We start from the raw sequence: 21551 nt of genomic DNA, 5'->3' as shown, positions 1-21551 counted from the left end.
ATTTGAGGTATGTCTAGATTTTCCCAAAAATCTTTCTTCAAGTATGTCTATATTCCAAAAATCATCTTTTCAACTATGTCTACTTGTGAAGTACGTTTAAATTGTGAAATCATGAATTATATTTGAGAATCCTTCCTTGATTGTTTGTATAAGTTATAACTCTTGTTTGGTGGAACTTATGCTGGAATTAAAGATGGTTTCTTTTAGACAAGGTCATGCGTGTGTAGGGTCAAGCCCGCATCAAACCTTATACGAACCATATTACTTTGTGAAACTCGCCTTTCCCATTATTGGATGATTGAACTTATTCTTCTAAAGGTTGGACCTTAACCTTGTTTTGTTGTTGAATGGGTTTCTTGAACTTGAAATTGAATAAGATTTTAAATCGGTTAAAACTTGAAATGCCTCTATTTTGAGATGATGACTTGAGAAGTGAGATTCGGCTCTAAGCTATGATTGATGATTCGGTAATATGCCATGATTTGTATTTCGTTGCTGTTTGGGCCTGTATGGGCAAGCTGTGCTAATCCAGAGGACGATTAGCCGTTATAGATCCTAACGTATCGATACGAGTATTGTTGTGTCGGTCCAGAGGACGATTGACCTCCGTTGCTTCCTAGCCTGGAGTATCTATTGTTGTGCTAGTCCAGAGGACGATTAGCCTCCGTGGTTTCCTAACCCGGAGTATCGATTGACTGATCTTCCTGTGAGTGGCTTGTTTCGTACTTTGATTAGCTTGTGAGTGGCTTGTTTCGTATCTTGTTTCCTGTGAGTGGCTTGTGGTGATATTAAATTCGTACGTGAAATACGTGGCATGATAAATGGTAAGGAGTTAAGTTAATGTGTCTTTCGTTGTTGGATTCTCTAATGACTTTTTAATGTTGCTGACTTACGTTATTCCTGGGTTTGAATTGTGATTTTCATTGATGTCATTTTATTGATTTTATTCATCATATCTTGTTTTGTTAACTATTGCCCCTTAGACACTCAATGAGTACGAAGTACTCAGGCATACCATTGTTGTTTTTTATAGTATGTTAGGTAACGGAGAAAAGCAGGTTCTTGATACTCAAAACGCTTAAGAAGGACTTGCTGTTGCTGCTGACTTGGTGAACCTACATGTTCATGCGTGGGACACCCCTTATCATATTTATTTACTATTCTAGTTTTTCGGGCTGCGTCCCGGTGTGTCAGACAAATTATTCCTTTATCTTAGAAGCTCCTTAGTATACATTCGAATGTGGGTAGAAGAAGAGTTGTTGTGTAACTCTTTTGGACACGCTATTATGTTTTGGGTGAATTATTTAAATTATAAAGACTTTCGCTGATTTAATTCATATATTCATGATTTGTTACATTTAGTTTATAAACTGTTGGAGGCAAACATTGAACCTGGCGGGTTCAAGTGTTATTATTGTGTCGTTTAGGTTCTTACGATGTTGTTCATGACGTCGGATGCCTGTCACGTCTAGGGTGGGTTTTGGAGCGTGACAAGCTTGGTATCAGAGCCTAGTTTTAAATGTGTCCTAGGAGTTGTCTGTGTCTGTGGAGTTGTATCTAGTGGAGTCTTCCTTGTGCAGCCTGATCACCTGCATGATCGAAAGACTACCAGGGCATTTATAGGTGTTTCTCACTCTTCTCTATTCTAGATTGTGCTATAGAGCTTGAACTACTGTTAGGATCATTCTGACGTGTCCGATAATTCGTGCCCCGCAGAAATGGCTTTAACTCGTGCGAGGACTGCTAATCAGGGAAACAATGGTGCTTCTAACTCATCGTCTGGCGGACGAGCCGCCAGGGTCACTAACCGTACCACTGCTGGGGTCGAGAACGGTAATTCCTGGGTTGGTTTTGCCGAGCAACAAGAGAATTGGAAGGGAGAAGAGAGGATAGACAGGGAACAAAGTAATAAGGCCCAATCTGTGGGTGGTTTCATTGATTCGTATGATGGGGGGCAACGGAAAGGAAATTCTGCACCTCAATAGTTTGTTTCTCAGTCTAATATGGGTGTTCCATCTGGTGGACAAGGTCAGAGGAACAATGATCAGAACAAATATTCGCAAGGTAGTAACCGACAAACATGGGAGGATCGTGTTTGTCACCGTTGTGGGATTAGGGGTCATATCAAGAAATATTGTAGGAAGTGGCTTCATGAAATGGCTAACTCTTCAGGCCAAAGGAATAATCCATCTGATGGTAATGCTAACAACACCCTTAATGCTCGTGGTATAGGGTTGGTAAAACGGTTGCTAACACCACTAATGGGGGACAAGCTCGACTTTATGGTTTGACTCATAGGGAGACGGCAGAAGATCCTGATGTCGGGGTCACATGTATTCTTACTATATGTTTTTTTGAAGCGTATTCGCTGATGGATTCGAGTTCGACTCTTTCTTATATAACTTAGTATCTTGCCCTTTATTTTTGTGTGGAAGTCGAACAATTGTTGACACCCTTTTTCTATGAATACCTCTGCGTCCTTGTTATCATTTCTATAATGTATAGAGACTGCATCGTTGTAGTTAAGGGCCGTGAGATTACTTTTGACGTGTTTGAATTAGAAATGATGAGCTTTGATGTGATTTTTGGGGATAGACTAGCTTTCCAAGTGTTATGAAATTCTAGGTTGCTGATTAAAAATAGTTAAGCTTGTATTTCTAGATGTACCTGTTATGGTTGGAGGAGTAATATCGTGAAATCTCGAGGTATACTACAGGTATGTGTTGAACCTTTCAGATTTATTTTCTTGTGAAAGTTTAGAGTGAAGTATAAATGTCACAATTGAGTTTAGGCTTGAATGATGCGTTCGCTATATATTTAGTCGTATGTTATCTCTGAGGATGTTTCCCCTTGCTAGAAGAACTCTTGAAATTCTAAAATTTAAGGTTTAGTAAAGAATCCTGGGCCATGACTTTCATTCGGGGACGAATGATCTTAAGGGGGGGATAATGTAATATCCCATAAATTCGAGTGAGGTATGAATGTCTAAAAATCTAGTGTTAAGATGATATTATAACTATATGAATCCATTCTTGATGAATTCGGGTGGAAGATGGTCGTTTTGAAGCGAAACCAACAATTGAATTTCTTAAGGGCTCTTAAATTCGCCTAAGTTTTGGTAGGTCTATATTCTGGGCGATTTTCATGAAAATGTGTTGTGAATTTGGAAAAACATCCTCGATGAATGTTGTAGATATTTGAAATAGCTTTCCAATGGTAGGTCGCCCAGCCCAAGAAAAGTTAAGTACAAAAAGTTATGATCGTTTTACTGAGAGAAGGTCAATTGTCGAAAACGAAAAAAAAAATATGCTGGGCCCGCATCGCGGACCCAGCACGGAAAAATCAGCTACAGACTGAAATAAAAACGTGATCAGGTGCTGAACCCGCGACGCGCTCAGCACGGATCGGGAGTTATTTTCTGATTTCGAATTTCCTTTAAGTCCTAATTCATTGTGTTATTTCCCACTTCGTTTCAAATCAATATTTCTGAGGAAAAGAACCCTAGAAAAGTCTCTCTAACCCTAAGGTGAGTTCTCACTCAATATTGATCATTCCCACATCATATCCATCCCCTCTTGATAGCAAATCATCTCTCTAAAACCATAAGTTCTTGTATATTCAAGAAGAGGAAGAAGAGAGGCGTGTGGGATTCCATCAAAAGGTAAGACTCTTGATTTTATGAGGTTATTATTGTTCTTTGAACTAGTATAGAATGAACAAAGAGGTTAGGATCCACCAATGATTTCCATAAGCTTCAAGAACAAGATTTAAGGCTTGCGAAAAACCCTAGTTTTTGAAATTCCAAGAAAACTTCAAGAAACTATTCAAGTTCTAATCTTTATCATCTAAAACCATTGTAGTGTGATTATTGAACCTTGGAAAGTGTGTTTGAGCGGGATTTGAGGTATGTCTAGATTTTCCCAAAAATCTTTCTTCAAGTATGTCTAAATTCCAAAAATCATCTTTTCAACTATGTCTACTTGTAAAGTACGTTTAAATTGTGAAAGCATGAATTGTATTTGAGAATCCTTCCTTGATTGTTTGTATAAGTTATAACTCTTGTTTGGTGGAACTTATGCTGGAATTAAAGATGGTTTATTTTAGACAAGTTCATACGTGTGTAGGGTCAAGCCCGCATCGAACCTTATACGAACCATATTACTTTGTGAAACTCGCTTTTCCCATTATTGGATGATTGAACTTATTCTTCTAAAGGTTGGACCTTAACCTTGTTTTGTTGTTGAATGGGTTTCTTGAACTTGAAATTGAATAAGATTTTAAATCGGTTATAACTTGAAATGCCTCTATTTTGAGATGATGACTTGAGAAGTGAGATTCGGCTCTAAGCTATGATTGATGATTCGGTAATATGCCATGATTTGTATTTTTTTGGTGTTTGGGCCTGTATGGGCAAGCTGTGCTAATCCAGAGGACGATTAGCCGTTATGGATCCTAACGTATCGATACGAGTATTGCTGTGTCAGTCCAGAGGACGATTGACCTTCGTTGCTTGCTATCCTGGAGTATCTATTGTTATGCTAGTCCAGAGGACGATTAGCCTCCGTGGTTTCCTAACCAGGAGTATCGATTGACTGATCTGCCTGTGAGTGGCTTGTTTCGTACTTTGATTAGCCTGTGAGTAGCTTGTTTCGTATCTTGTTGCCTGTGAATGGCTTGTGGTGATATTAAATTCGTAAGTGCAATACGTGGCATGGTAAATGGTAAGGAGTTAAGTTAATGTGTCTTTCGTTGTTGGATTCTCTGATGACTCTTTAGTGTTGCTGACTTACGTTATTCCTGGGTTTGAATTGTGATTTTCATTGATGTCATTTTATTGATTTTATTCATCATATCTTGTTTTGTTAACTATTGCCCCTTAGACACTCACTGAGTACGAAGTACGAAGTACTCAGGCATACCATTGTTGTTTTTGATAGTATGTTAGGTAACGGAGAAGAGCAGGTTCTTGATACTCAAAATGCTTAAGAAGGACTTGTTGTTGCTGCTGACTTGGTGAGCCCACATGTTCATTCGTGGGACACCCCTTATCATATTTATTTACTATTCTAGTTTTTCGGGCTGCTTCCCGGTGTGTCAGACAAATTATTCCTTTATCTTAGAAGCTCCTTAGTATACATTCGAATGTGGGTAGAAGAAGAGTTGTTGTGTAACTCTTTTGGGCACGCTATCATGTTTTGGGTGAATTATTTAAATTATAAAGACTTCCGCTGATTTAATTCATATATTCATGATTTGTTACATTTAGTTTATAAACTGTTGGAGGCAAACATTGAACCTGGCGGGTTCAAGTGTTATTATTGTGTCGTTTAGGTTCTTCCGATGTTGTTCATGACGTCGGATGCCGGTCACGTCTAGGGTGGGTTTTGGGGCATGACATATATAGACCCACAATTGAGTCGTACCTTTTAATAAATAAAAATAATGAACAAATCACATTGATCATAATAATTATATCAAGATTAAGAGTATAAGTACATTTAATGAACTAGAGAATTTATTTTATATATTCAGTACAAAAACACTTATCTCTACTTGGTCCGTTCAATGCATACAAAATGTACTAGTACAAGAAGACAGAACTATACCGTTCCCATAATGAAGATATATTACATTAGTCTTGTGCTACAATCATATCGATGGCTTTGTCCAAATTCCATCTTAGATTGTGAACATAAACTTTATACTTATAAGAACCGATGATTTAATATTCCGTGTATAAGCTAAACTCTATACACTAAATCATCTACTATATAATAAATACTATATTCATACACATGGTTAATAGTATATATCCCAACAATCTCTCACTTAGACTTTTAACGATGACAATTGTTAGAATATACCATATCTAAACGCATGGTCAATGGTATATACCCCAACAATCTCCCACTTAGACTTTTAACCATGCATCTACAACTTTCATATGTATTCTTTTTGCACGACTACCAAAAGTCTTAGTAGTGCTACGTTGTAACTGACCGGTTCTGTACTATGATCTTCAAGGATCCTATCATGAAACTCTCCGAAAAAAAAGTATCACTTTTTCAGGATCCTATCATGAGACTCTCCCAAGAGTATACACCGAACCGATCTTGATTATGTTCTCCCACTGTGACTAAGTACTACTACTATTATAGTCGGTCTTAATATTATCTTCATTGCCTTTCGGTATTGAAATATTAACGACCTCATATAGTGTTATTTGCTCAACATCACTCCTACTATTTATAGGTAGTGATTTTCCTTACGCCTATTAACGTTTCTCCCACTATTTAAATGCAATGGAACGTCAACCCTGACTTGTCGGTTAGATATTCTTGAACTTCTGAATTTTAGATGACCCATTTGCTATTTCTTTGCTCAGTTCCTATAAAACTAGTCTACTTCTAAGGACTTGGTTTATTAAATAGTCCTTTTCTAAAAAATGTAGCAATTGTATTAACAATTACCTTATTTTCTTTTAGGACAGTAAATAAACCTCCTTTCGTTCCCTTTGGATATCTAATAAACATGCGTACATCCGTTCTTGATTCCCACTTATCTGTTTTCCCTTTGAACACATGTGCTAGACAACCTCATATCTGAACATGTTGCAGATTTGGCTTACATCCAATCCACTGTTCTATGGGTATCAAAGGTACTAACTTAGAGCGAATTAAATTAAGAATGTAACTCGCAGTTTCTAAGACATATCCCAAAACGAAAAAGCAAATATAAATAAGTCAATCATTAATCTTACCACCTTCAAAAGAGTCATATTTCTTTTTTCTTCCACACCAATCTATTGTAGAATACTTGGTGTAGACAATTAAAAATGTAATCCCTCTATCTAATAAGTAACTAATGAACTCTACAAAAAGGTACTCGCCACTACGATCAAATCGCAGTGACTTAATATATTCTCCCTGACGCTTTTCATTTTCGCCTTAAATACCTTGAAATTTTCAAAGCACTCGGACCTATAGAGCATCAAATAAATATATTCATATCATGAGTAATCTTCTATGAATGTCACAGAATACTCTAAATCACCTCTTGCCTTGAAGTTCATTATACCACACAAATCAGAATGGATTGGCTTAACTTATCATTAACTTTATTTCCTTTTAAGAGAAAATGTCTCTTAGTCATTTTTCCTTCTAAATAGGACTTACAAGTTGGTAGTGCCTCCACTTTCAATGAGCATTAAAAGTTCATCCTTTGACCAACTTCGAAATCCTATCCAAATTAAAATGACCTAGACATAAGTGCCAACAGATAAGCTCATTCAATTCTCGAAAGAAAAAAAATCTCTTATGGGACAGATTAACATTATTCAGTTCAGAAGAGATATTAATTTAAAGTGTCCACGCATCAATGTACCACAAGAGATACAATGTTTATCAAACTCAATAACACAAGAGTTACAAGAAAAATAAAATAACTATCCATCTCTTGTTTGGTTAGAAACTGGAAATAAATTCTTTCTAACAGAAGTTACATATAATGCATTCTCTAATTAATGTCTTATCTCTATCAGAAGAAATTCCTGAGTAGTAGTAAGTGGGCTGGATAAAGTCTATTGAGAATTTGAGATATAATCATTAAATAGATCATTAGTTATGTAGTAAGAATAATAAAATTCAAAACACACATCACACATACAACCATGTATACTGAATAGCTAGATTCGATAGGGAAACTTAATTATTCATGCAAACTATATGAGTCATGCCAGATAATTCACCCCATAAATTAAAACGGGACCAACTCATATGGAAAGTAAACTACTAATTTAAGTTAGGTAAATATCACTTTTAATAAACCCTAGTTCCATTGAACCAACGTGTAACTCAGTTGGAGAGTCAAGACAAGCTATCAATTAACTAGAGACTAAAGCACAGTAATTTACCATAATGAATCTATCCGATGGGGAAGAAAACCTACGTCAACATATAAACTCATTATATCACTGTTATATACAATGGAGACCATAGAGAATGAACCCTACCACCATTGTTTGAAGTAATAAAAAATTTATTTAACAAATTTGTTTTTAGAAAACAACAAAACGACCAAAAAAAACCCATCTAAACGACCCGGATGGACAAAAAGGGCTCAGTTCACGAGCTATGCTCGTGAGTATTGCTCAGTGGATCGTTTCCGATGAACCTACCAAATTTCGAGTCAATCAGAGTTCGTCAAAAATCCGAATTCCGAAACCATGACCAATTCAAATTAAAAAAAAAATCCTTTTTTTTCCAGCCAAAATAGAATTTAAAAAACATATACATTTGTTCAGTAGTTCTTATCACATATCATCATTAGTGTACTAATATACATGAATCAAGAACAACGAACAAAATTTTAAAATATGTTTACATAATCTGAGTGTTGCTTTCTGGAAATTAGCATGTTTATGTAATCATTGAATATAAAATTCAAAACATACCACATAGATATCCATGCATCTTGAACAACAAATTTCAATATAAAAGAACAATTCATGCAACATATATATGTGATGCCAGATATTCACTCTATAAATTTAAAACCAGAGCTAACTCAAACGAAGAGTATGCTGCTAATTTAAGCCAAGTGAATATCATTATCATTATCTCTAGTTCCATTGACCCAACATGTAACTCAGATGGATAGTTAATATCAATTATCAATAACTAGTGATTATACCTAGTGACAACCCATAATAAATCTATCCGATGGGGAGGAAGACCTGAAGTCAACACATAAATTTATTATTTCACTAGCATTTAGTCATGAAAACCATAGAAAATAATTTCTATCACCACAAGATCATAGCCGAGTCATTTTCCCTTAAAATTAATTTTTTTAGAAAAAGAAAATTGCCCAAAACACCATCTAAACAACCCCGAATCGTCGAAAAACAACATGATTCACTACAAGTATTGCTTACTGGATCGTTTCCGATGAACCTACCAAATTTCACACCAATCAGAGTTCGAAATATTCCCGATCTCTAAATCTGTGACCAAATTCGATAAATAACTTATTCAGGCGATTCACGGAAAAATAATATGATCTATATCCTTAATTATCACACAAGAATATATACATTGTGTCCTTTCTATGGGTAAGATGCACAAACTCCGCACAACAAATTATCCTCTCGATTAATGTACCTGAGAATCCAAGATATTGCATTTTCTTCCTTTGGGTGAAAACCTCGATATCTCTTATCATGAATTAATTAAGCATTACTAGTCTCTCAAGGTAAATTTTCTTTCAAGTAGATAAACATTCACCACCAGTGTACGCTTATCCAGGACAATTTATACATGACACATTAAGCACATTCTAATGACTCAAATAAATAGCCCTTTTTCGTAGATCCTATTTATTAATCATAATTCTCAATCCATGTATTAATATAATTTCACACGTATAAAGCTTTAAGAATTCTCAATGACTCCAAATAAATATTTCACTTCGGTGATAACTATTTTTACTAATCATAAAATTCTTAACTTATACAGTATTTATATATATATGAGGAGTAAATAATGCTCAGGTAATTCCTGTAAACTAGACCAATACTTGACAGCACATAGACGCATATAGCTGGCGTCTGAACAAATATTCACACGTGATCTATCAATTAACATAGTGAAAACTTTGTGCCGTCGAATAAAATTAGTTTAACACAAAAGAATTAGGCAGACAAAAGATTATATTGTGCTGGGATAATTAACTAAAGGCTTCGGTTTTCCCAGTCAACAAAGAAAAACAATTGAATCGTTAGCCTTGCGCCGCCGTCACCGAAACGTCCCTGGACTTTCGAACGGCACATGTATCCTAAGTTCAACAGTGTATCCTAAGTTCGTAACAGTAATGCCATACAATAACCTCTATCCAAAAGCACCAAGGGCAGTGTCTTTACCCAAATCACAAAGATCTAACAAGAATTGCCTCTTATAAATGCTAAAATGAAATTACGACAATTGGAAAAATATGCACTGCCTTAAGGGATAACAAATTTATTTTGAAGAGCAATAATGACCATCACAATTAAAAGAATCTTGTAGCCAGATCTCTTTCTTAGTTGGCCAATCCTCAATGCCCAAAAAAAAAAAAAAAAAATTAACATCCCTTAGTCACAAGATTACTCAGACAATGAATCATTTTATTCCTATAGATAGGGCAGAAGTTAGCATCCGTTCTATCATCATCGAACAAAACACCGCTCAAAACCGAACTCACGTTAAGAACTGCAAGTTCATGTATATATCGAACACACATATATACGAATATATATATATATATATATCAAGTTATCTATTTAGATGCAAGCAGACTCTTGATACCAATTGATGGAAATCAAGCATAAATAGCGGAAGCAAATAGTCAGAATCGGACTTGCATATATTATAGACAACACATAATCAAGATATTAATCAAACACAAAATTGATACTTATCTCTTGAAGCGTGAATGTAACTTCGAATCTAGCCTTCAAGCACGAGCAAAAGTCATTCACACGTTCATCCTCCACGGCCTTCTACTGTGTAACTCGAATAATACCAGAATCTGGAAAATTCGTGTGGGCGAATTTCTATGGAAAAAGTTGAAGAAACTTCTAAAACCCTAGACCTCCTTATGGAATAAGACCCCTATTTTATAACTACAGGTTTAGGGTTTTTTTCCCCCTTTTCCAAAACCTGCTGGGTCTTTATTTTCCACTAAGAAATAATATTCCATTTAATTCTTTATTATTCAGGCACAACAGAGACCACAAAATTTGATTAACGAGGCTTCCTATTATGGAATTAATTCGAAATATCTAAATTAATCTTACCATAATAAATTACGAATCATTCCACTAAAAAATCGTAACTGTACTCCTCAGTTCAATTTCGAAATCTTTCATTAAATCTTATTTAACTCCCCATGTTAAGATTACATATATCAAATCAATTAAATTAAATTACTGACAATTTAATTCATTTACTAATTGAATCCTTTATATTTCCGCTTAACTTATATCATGTAACAGATACAAAATCCACCTGCAGGGTTTTCACATGAGACTTATAAACATTCATAAAGGGGTATCATCAATCTCAAAGTCGAGACATGGATTCTATCAACTAATTATTATTTCACAAATGTATTTTGCCATTATCCAATTTACCAGGAATATATAGACCCGCAATTGAGTCGTACCTTTTAATAAATTAAAATAATGAACAAATCACATTGATCATAATAATTATATCAAGATTAATAGCCTGTTTGGCCAAGCTTATTTTTTCCCCAAAAATACTTATTTTTTTAATAAGTGCTTATTTTAAAAAAAAGTGAGGTGTTTGGTCAAGCTTTTGGGAGAAAATAAGTGTTTTGGGAGATTAGCAGAAGCAGTTTTTCAGAAGCTAAAAAAAAATAGCTTTTGCCCAAAAGCACTTTTTTGAAAAGTACTTTTGAGAAAAATACACATAGAAGCACTTTTTAAAAGCTTGGTCAAACACTAATTGCTGCTCAAAAGTACTTTTTAAATTAATTGGCCAAACACAAACTGCTTTTAGCCAAAAGTACTTTTTAAAATAAGTTGTTTTCAGAAGCTTGGCCAAACAGGCTATAAGAGTATAAGTACATTTAATGAACTAGAGAATTTGTTTTATATATTCAGTACAAAAACATTTATCTCTACTTGGTCCGTTCAATACATACAAAATGTACTAGCACAAGAAGACGGAACAATACCGTTCCCATAATGAAGATACATTACATTAATCTTGTACTACAATCATACCGATGGCTTTGTCCAAATTTTATCTTAGATTGTGAACATAAACTTTATACTTATAAGAACCGATGGTTTAATCTTCCGTGTATAAGGTAAACTCTATACACTAAATCATCTACTATATAAGTAAAGGACACACATACTCATACATGATCTATTTAACTAATTATTAAAAATTGAATAAATAATTGTTCTATAATAAATACTATATCCATACACATGGTTAATAGTATATATCCCAACAATTAGATGAAAAAAACATTAAATTTCGGATGGAAAATAACATGATTATGTTTTTGGCGCTTTCTTTCTTCTTCTACTTCTTTTTATTCATACTACTACTAGTAGTTCTAAAACGTGACGATTTCTAGCCTGTTTGGCCAAGCTTCTAAGATCAATTTATTTTGAAAAGTATTTTTTTCCAGAAGTGCTTTTTAAAAAAGCACGTTGGCGAAAAGCAGTTCGTGTTTGGCCAATTAATTTTAAAAGCACTTTTGAACAGCAATTAGTGTTTAGCCAAGTTTTCAAAAAGTGCTTCTAAGTGTATTTTTCTTAAAAGTGTTTCTCAAAAAAGTACTTTTGAACAAAAACTATTTTTTTAGCTTCTGAAAAACTGCTTCTGCTACTCCCCAAAAACACTTATTTTCTCCCAAAAGTTTGGTCAAACACCTCACTTTTTTTTAAAATAAGCACTTATTGGAAAGAAAAAAAAAAGCACTTTTGGAAAAAAATAAGCTTGGCCAAACAGGTTAGAAGTCAAAATATTTTTATTCTGTTGCAACAAAATTAAACAGTACAAAAGGAAATTATGTATCGCGGTTAATTAGAATCAATGAAAGAGTCAAATTGCAATTGTACAAGCTTTACTATACAATGAATACGGATGTCAAAATCTGGAAAAGGGATGATACTAATTAAAGCCACGGAAATGGAATTAGAATAATTCAAAAACTATTGTCTTGATCTATAAAAAAAACGTTGGGTAAACGATCTGAAATTTAGACTATTGACGAAAAAAATAAGAGATCGGTTTTATGATCTATTTTAAATATTGGCCTAAGTGATTCTCATGGTGAATTTGACATCAAAACATGCATTTGACACATTTCATTCAATATTAACGAATTTATAATCAAAGAAGATAAAGAACACATACTATAGCTATATGATAATGTGTGCTAGCTTAGATGAATTATGTCTTCCCTGATGAATGCATATATACTTCAAAATATAGTACCATTTCTTTATATTCCAAGTGCTTTAATTTTGTTACCTATAAATGGCTCCTAATTAAGGCGAATGCAACGTTGTGGTACCGAGTTCGTATATATATATATATATATAAGAATTCAGTACTTTTAATGAGGAGTACTATAATTTTATGTGTAATTTTTCCGCTAAAATTGTAACACATAGTAGACCGAGCTCATAAATTTAACTAATTCAATGCTAAAAAACCTTAAAGAATGACGTAGAATTTACATCCTGGATCGGCCTCTATAAGCTCCATTGCATCTTGACCTACTCGCAAGTCTCCTAGAGGTGCCTGCATGTTCTTTTTCATTATTTAATAAAAAGCTTTTGCAATAATATATTTCATGACTTTTAATGTACAAGTTTGATTAATGATTCGAGTCGTCTCTCTCTCTCTCTTGGAAATTGAAGTAGCCTTAAATAAAAGGCTTAATGCATATGCAGCCCTCTAAACTTATCTTTTTTTTTTTTTTTTCATTTTGGCACCTCAACTAAATGTTGTTTCTATTGAACCCCTGAATTTGGTCTCAAGGGTGTCTATCAAACCCAATCCAACTTACATAGTAACATATATGGTAAGTTTTATTTTCTTTAGCCTTGCGCGTGAATGTCAATCGTATCCTACGTGAAAAATTCAACCAATTAAAACCTCCCACGTATTTTAATAATACTTTGAATCAACTTGACCAAACTTTAAATTAATCGACTCTTCTTCTATAATTTATTTATCCTGAATTGCAATGTCTGATTCAATATTAGCTACCTCTGTTCATTTTTACTTGTCTATGTTTGACTCGGCACATCCCTTAAGAAGTAAGTAATAAAATAATAAGTTCACTATATTACCCTTTAATTTGAATATAATAAATTCAATGTTTTGATAAATGATTATAGTTAATAATAATGGTAAATTAGGAACTAAGTGATAAAATTTGTCTTGATTTTTCAAACTGGATAATTAAAAGTGGCTGAGAAGTGATACTTATTTTTAGTATAATGAACAAGTAAAAGTGGATGAGGGAATATTACTTAGTGAAAATTATTGCGAGTTTTAACATTGAAGATTCGATTCTCAATTGTTAGATACATATGATACTTATTTAGAGCATCCATATGCATGACGAAAAAGTGCAGTGAATACTGTACAAACTTAAAAGCCGGTGGAGGCATTCTTCAAAAAAATTCGTGATTTCTTCTCATCTGTCTAAACGTTAAAGATTAAAGTTATTCGGTAATCAATCAAGGTACATACCAAGTGGTGAAGAAAAATATCAAAGTTGATGCTGATTTAATTATTTGATTTTCTTATAGCTTGTTTGGCATCCCTGCAGCTAGGCCTCTCTATATTACAAGAACCAATAGTCAAGACGAATAACTACCAAAATTTATTACAGTTTAGTAATATTGATGAAAGTCTTCGTCTCCTTTCCCCCTTCTGTTATAATCTCCAAATAATAGAATGACATTTTTCAAGTTCCAGTCAAACATGTTTGGCTAAGCTCTAGCTGAAATTGCAGTCTCTGTGTATTTACGTGTTCACTTTTTCTATCTTTTTTCTTTCTATATTTTAATGGTAGTCAAAAACCCGGCTACATTTGCGGATTCAACACTGCTTTCTAACCATGACATGAAGACTTCTCAAAGATGAATTTTAAATTAATTTAAATTATATAGACCATAATATAAAAAATTACACTATAATATGACTCAAATGCTATTTATAAATATATATTTTTTTAAAAATATAAGATTCATAGTTTTAAAAATAAAATATATTACCTGCCACAACATATAAAAATGACATGATAATATAAAAAATTTAAAACTCCTTACACTAACGTATATATAATTTGAACTCGTTCTAAATCGGAAGTTGATTGATGTGGGAAGGTAATGTCTATCATGAACATCATGTAGTATCTTAGCAATTGATCTAGCTTTATTTTAATTCGGTTTAAAGTTATTAACCAGACTAACCTTAATTTTTATCGGACATACAAATCAACTAAGAGATAAAATGCTCCTTATTGAATGATTCTTCAATGCTCTTATTGAAAAAATTCTTTATTACTCCATAGTTATTGGTAAAGCCGTGATTTTCACTAAAAAGATTCAAAATATGAAAAGTAAACACACGAAGAAGTAAAGATACATATAACATTAAAAAAATTATTATTATATATAACGTAATTTTTAGACAAGGAAGATTCAAATAAACCCTTTGCGGCTAGCTCCGCCCCTGACCTCCATCCATATATACCCGAAACATCTTATTAATAAGAGCTAAAAATTTCCAACTATCCCACTACACATTTATGGCGGTGTTATCCATTAACTTACCATAAAAATGAAGGAGCGGATAAGAAGTACATAAATCAATTAACAAAGAGATAAGGGTCAAAAACACACCCCAACTATCACTTTTTTTTTAGTTTCATACCTAAACTATCGGAAGGTTGAGAAAACTACCTAAACTATTACTATCTAGTTTGCAAAACACCTCAAATTATTCTTGAATGGCATGTGATCTAAACTCTCCATTTTATACAAAAATGTTGCCAAGTGTTGTCCACGTGGATAAATAATGTCACAATGGCACCTACATGGAAATTAAAAAAAAAAAACTATTTGTTTTAAAAAACAAACTGAAAAATAATAATTTTTGTAAAAAAAAATCAAAAATTATAGAAAATAAAAAAAAATAGTTTAAAAAATGGAAAAGTTTTTTTTTTTTTTAAAAAGAAAACTTTTAATTATTTCGTTTTCACTTTTTTTTTCTTCTGATTTTCTAATTTGTTTTTACAAAAATTATTATTTTTTTCATATTTTTTTAAAAATATACAATTTTTTTTATAAAAAAATATTATTTTATAAAAAAATATTATTTTTTAATTTCCATGTAGGTGCCACCATGGCATTACTTATGCCATGTGGACAATTTTTTTGAGAAATTTCAGCTTCACTTACCTTTTGGAGAGTGAGTTCACACATTTAATTCAGGTGTGTTTTGCAAACTAGATAGTGATAGTTTAGGTAGTTTTCTCAACCTTCTGATAATTTAGGTATAAAACTTTAAAAAAAAAAAGTGATAGTTAGGGTGTGTTTTTAACCCTTATCTCATTAAGAAATGGTAAAAGCCAAAAAAAAAAAAATGAAGATGCTAAGCAATTTCCTTTTCACACAATTCAGAGAAGATGAAGAAGTCCAATGAATCTTACCACTTGAGGAAATAGTGAAACGAAGTTGAAGACCTATATATATAGGCCACATTAAAATATGCAATTAGCTTTTATCCTTTGGAAGTCAATCTGATTTATTTTAACTTTGTCAACTGTTTTATAGTACAACGAGATATTACTCCAACTTCCCAACCATCTACCTTTTTAGCCATTATAAATATCAACCCTTTCTCCACTCTCTTCCATGCATTAGCTTAACGTAATCTAAGCTATTTCTCTACCTTTCTCCTTCTCTTGTGATTCTTCCAATATAGAATTCCGAGCAACTAGCATAAAATCACACACAAACAATATATATATATATATATATATATATATATATATATATTAGCAAATGGAGTTACAAGCTAATTATGTACCACGATGGACACCTAGTCCAAATAGATCACCACATAGACGTCATGAATCAGAGACAAATGAAAGTGTTACTTCTGAATATGAGATTCCTTTTAACAACAAAAATCCAACCAAAAATTTCCCATTTAGTAGTACTACTAGTAGTATACCAGCACCTCATCATATTGGTGATATTGACGGACCATCTCTAAGGGTTAATTATGAAATAAAAAGGTCCTTAGAAGCACCACCACAAATTAATGTTCCCCCTATGATTAGCAGTACTAATTCTGCATATGATGATGTGCCTTTGAGTACATTGATGTTTAATAAAGGTGGTCATGAAGGAGTTTACTTGACATGGAAGGACTTGTGTGTGACTGTGCCTGACAAGAAAACTGGGAGGAGAGCTATATTGCAAGGGCTTACTGGTTATGTTCAACCTGGTCAAGTTTTGGCCATTATGGGTCCTTCTGGTTGTGGCAAATCTACTCTTCTAGATACTTTAGCAGGTATTACTCTCATATTAACTAGTTTTATTTTTCCGGTTTAACCATTTGATATTTAAATTTTACTGGATAGATTAATCTAAATTTGCACCGAATAGCCCAATAAGTACGTAAAAAACTCACCTGCCGAAAGATTTTTCATTCTTGAAGCTCGAAACATACTCTAGTTAGGGTTTGAGGGATCAAACCATTGCAGTCACATATCTCATGGTGATTATTTTGATGCTAGGAATTGGCTGATGTAGTTCTTAAAACATTTTTCTTCAAAAAAAGAAAATCATCAAATTAACAGATGCTTACTCTTTCCTTACAAAAAATACTCTCTCTGTTTTAATCAGTGTTTTTTATATTTTTAAGAAAGAATGCCCAAAACAATAATTGGTAAAAATTGGAACATTCTGCTTAAAATTGTTTTATATAATTGACCTATGAACTACTACCCCAGATACTATAAGGGACCACAGATTTTGACTCAAAATCCTCCACATTTTGAGATCCTTCCATTAATTGTCGTTTGGTCTCTGGAGGGCCAAGTAAAAGAAAAGACAAGCAAAGGGAATGTTTTGATCCACTAGAAAGAGACTTTATTTTTTTCTCTCTATTTTTTACATTTCAAAACTTTGACTTAGCAGAGGATCTATCGAAAACAGCTTATTTACCTGTTAAGGTAGGGGTAGGGTCTGCATGCACTCTACCTTTCCCATACTTTTCTTGTGGGATTACACTGAATATGTTATTTTTGTGTTATTGTTTTTATGTTGTTGTTGACCCCAAAATCACTAGTTAAGGTAGAAGAATCTTATTCATTCACCCCAACTCTTAAAAAATGACCTGCTAACCGGTAGACAAGTTTGATATATTAAAGAGTTAAACCTAAAATAAAAAAGAGTACTTTTTCCTTTTAAAAGAGAGGGAAAAGAAAAACAAGAATTGAAGCTTAAGTTTGTAAATCTGATTATAATGTGGACTTAATACTATTGCAGGGAGATTGGACTCCAACACAAGACAAACTGGCGAAATTCTCATCAATGGTCGGAGGCAATCACTTGCTTTTGGCACTTCGGTATAACAACTAATATCTCACCCATTTTTTCCCAAGTTTAATTTTTATATACTATCAGTATAAATTACGTAATATTTTTCTGTTCTTTTTTCGAATGACTCTTTTTTTTCTTTTCAAAGGCATATGTGACACAAGATGACACGTTAATGACGACACTAACAGTGAGAGAAGCAATCTACTATTCAGCACAACTCCAATTACCTGATTCAATGTCAAGATCCGAGAAGAAAGAAAGGGCTGAAGCAACAATAAGAGAAATGGGGTTACAAGATGCTATGAATACAAGAATTGGTGGATGGAGTGTCAAAGGATTGAGTGGTGGACAAAAGAGAAGAGTCAGTATTTGCATTGAAATCCTAAAACGTCCAAAGCTTCTGTTTCTTGATGAGCCAACAAGTGGGCTTGATAGTGCAGCTTCTTATCATGTGATGAATAGAATTGTTCAATTAGCTAAACAAGATGGAAGAACTGTTGTGGCTTCTATTCATCAGCCCAGTAGTGAAGTTTTTGAACTTTTTCACAATCTTTGCCTTTTGTCCTCTGGTAGGACTGTCTACTTTGGTTCCATTTCCGGAGCAAATGAGGTAGTCACATTAACTATAGTCTACATATCAGTTTAACTTCTATATAGTGGCAACACAATACTATAATTTTTAGATCAGTAGGTCTCTTAAAATATAATTATACGTAATTTCCCATGCACTATAGATGAAATAAGTTATAATGAATCTTTGACCCCAACTTTTTCTTTTCAGTATTTTGCTTTGAATGGGTTCCCATGTCCAACTATGAGGAATCCATCTGATCACTACCTAAGGACAATCAACAAGGACTTTGACGTTGTAAGTACATCCAATATTTTCATCTTCGTTTAAAATCTAATTTTTGCACAGAAGTAATTACTATAAAGTACTGTGGACTAGTAGTATTAAATTAGAGATATAATTATTGAGGCTTTTCTCGTTCTCTATTTTGACTTTAGGATATCGAAAAAGGAGTTGGTGGAAAAGCCACTGCAACAGAAGCAATCGACATTCTGGTTAAGTCGTACAAGACCTCACAGGGTTGCCAACAAGTTCAACGAAGAGTTTTGGAAATTTGCCAACAGGTTTGTATATTGGTCATGTTGCTTTGATCTTTATTATGATGCCAAGATAATTAAGTAATTAATTGGTTTTGTGAATATTTGACTATGTATAGAATGGTGGAGAAGAGGCAAAGAAAGGAAGCCAAGCAGGTTTCATAACTCAGTGTATGGTTCTCACAAGGAGGTCTTTTGTGAACATGTATCGTGATCTTGGCTATTATTGGCTTCGTTTTGCAATATATATTGCTTTATGCTTGTGTGTTGGCACCATTTTTCATGACATTGGCCACGACTATGGCTCCATTCAGGTAAATAGTTGAACTTTTCAATTGTTTCGAATTAGATTGAGAAAATTTTAGTAAAGGAAACTTTTTGATTCACAAAACAGTGATAGCGTCACATAAAATGAGATTGAAGGAATAATATTTATGTACTGGTAAATCTCAAGATGCGAATAAATTTGGTCAGTAAAATATATATAAACAATTATCTTTTAAGTGACATGTTAGTGTATTGAGATGCCCGTTAATTCGTATAACAATTTCCTTTCTTCCCTTTTTGCTACTTTTGCAGGCTAGAGGTTCAATGCTCATGTTTGTTGCAGCCTTCTTAACATTTATGGCCATTGGTGGATTCCCTTCTTTTGTTGAAGATATGAAAGTATGCACTTACTAACTATACACAATTTGTTCATTTATATCACACACAAATAATAACAATGATGCTAATTATTTGTGTTTTTCTCCTAATTACTAGATTTTCACTCGAGAAAGACTAAATGGACACTATGGTGTGGCTGCATTTGTGGTGGGAAATACATTTTCTTCCATCCTTTACCTACTATTGATCTCAGTAGTACCTGGGGCTATGGCTTATTACCTTGTTGGATTACAAAAGGGGTTCGATCACTTCGCCTATTTTGCACTAATGCTATTCGCAACGATGATGTTAGTTGAGAGCCTAATGATGATTGTTGCCAGCATTGTCCCAGATTTCCTCATGGGAATCATAACAGGTAAGGGTGTCAAATGGACGGGTTAGGCTGAATTTTAGCAAGTCAAAATTAATAAATGGTCGGATCAATGACTTGCCTAAAGATTACTTGGGTTGACATTGACTCGATCAAAATGAGCTAAACAATGGGTCCTGCGCAACTCTTATCAAGTTTTGATATATATATATATATAATTACCTCATAATTTTTTCTGTATTAATGTCTTTACATAACATATTAAACCAAAAATATTCTTAAAAATATTTCGACAAGTTTTCTCATACGTCAATTTGGGCTACATATTGGCCCAACTTTTTAATGGACTGAATTTAATTGATCAAAATGTACTGAATTAATAAATGAGTGGGTTGGGCGAGTCATGTTTTCATGGTCTACTTTTGTGATTCCTTGATAACAGGAGCTGGAATTCAAGGTGTTATGATGCTTAATGGAGGTTTCTTCAGATTGCCTGATGATCTTCCTAAGCCATTCTGGAAGTACCCAATGTATTATATTGCATTTCACAAATATGCAAATCAAGGTTTTTACAAGAACGAGTTCTTGGGACTGAATTTCCCTAATGAGCAAATTAGAGGGCCATCAATAATTAGTGGTGATGAAATTTTGAGAAATGTATGGCAAGAACAAATGGGATATTCAAAATGGGTGGATGTCGCCATAGTTTTTGGAATGGTGATACTCTATAGGTTCATGTTTTTGGGAATAATTAAGACTCTGGAGAAAGCTAAGCCTATGATTAGAGCATTTATGGCTCGTTCTTCTAATAATCCAACTCATGCTGAAGATCCAGATGCTTGAAGAAAGACTATATCATAGTGTGTTAATTATATTTTGTTGTGATGTAAACTGTGTATTAAAGTTTATTACTAGTAGTCGTGTTCAAGACCAGTGTTTGGTTGATCTTTTAATTTACCTACTTTTGCAAGTATTAGAAGTTGGAATGACTTGTTTTAATTTTCCCTACTTGTGTTGCTAATGTACTATCCTTAATTGAAAATGTAAGTTAATTTTGGAAATAATTTAAGCTTAAGTTTATGAGAGATGGATTCAGAATTTTAATTTTACGAGTTCAAGTAATTCAGTTTCAACCATTGAGCCCATCACCTTATTTGAGTGCTAAGGGGTCGTTTGGTGTGAAGGATAAGCAAAAATAGTCTAGGGATAAAATCCTTATCTCATGTTTGGTTGGAATAAAAATCTGGAATAACTAATCCCGGAATTGTAATTTTATTTTATCTCACCTTGAGGGTGAAATAACTAATCCCG

The 21551-nt window shown here is 33.5% G+C and overlaps 1 protein-coding gene across 1 annotated transcript; it reads left to right on the top strand.

Annotated features, from left to right (window-relative positions):
• Window positions 1-16458: 16458 nt before the first annotated feature.
• On the top strand, window positions 16459-21325 carry LOC132640524 (ABC transporter G family member 1-like). Its single transcript, XM_060357136.1, has 9 exons — window positions 16459-17123; window positions 18104-18183; window positions 18303-18767; window positions 18939-19025; window positions 19166-19291; window positions 19384-19578; window positions 19844-19930; window positions 20027-20285; window positions 20683-21325. Exons 1-9 carry the CDS (start codon window positions 16610-16612, stop codon window positions 21081-21083), a joined length of 2214 nt encoding a protein of 737 aa, XP_060213119.1. The 5' UTR covers window positions 16459-16609; the 3' UTR covers window positions 21084-21325.
• The last annotated feature ends 226 nt before the right edge of the window (window positions 21326-21551 follow it).

Source organism: Lycium barbarum, chromosome 5, assembly GCF_019175385.1.
Source record: "Lycium barbarum isolate Lr01 chromosome 5, ASM1917538v2, whole genome shotgun sequence".
In the NCBI taxonomy this organism is placed as follows: Eukaryota; Viridiplantae; Streptophyta; class Magnoliopsida; order Solanales; family Solanaceae; genus Lycium; species Lycium barbarum.
Note: the sequence above shows the minus strand (reverse complement) of the source record. Positions and strands in the feature narration are given on the sequence as shown.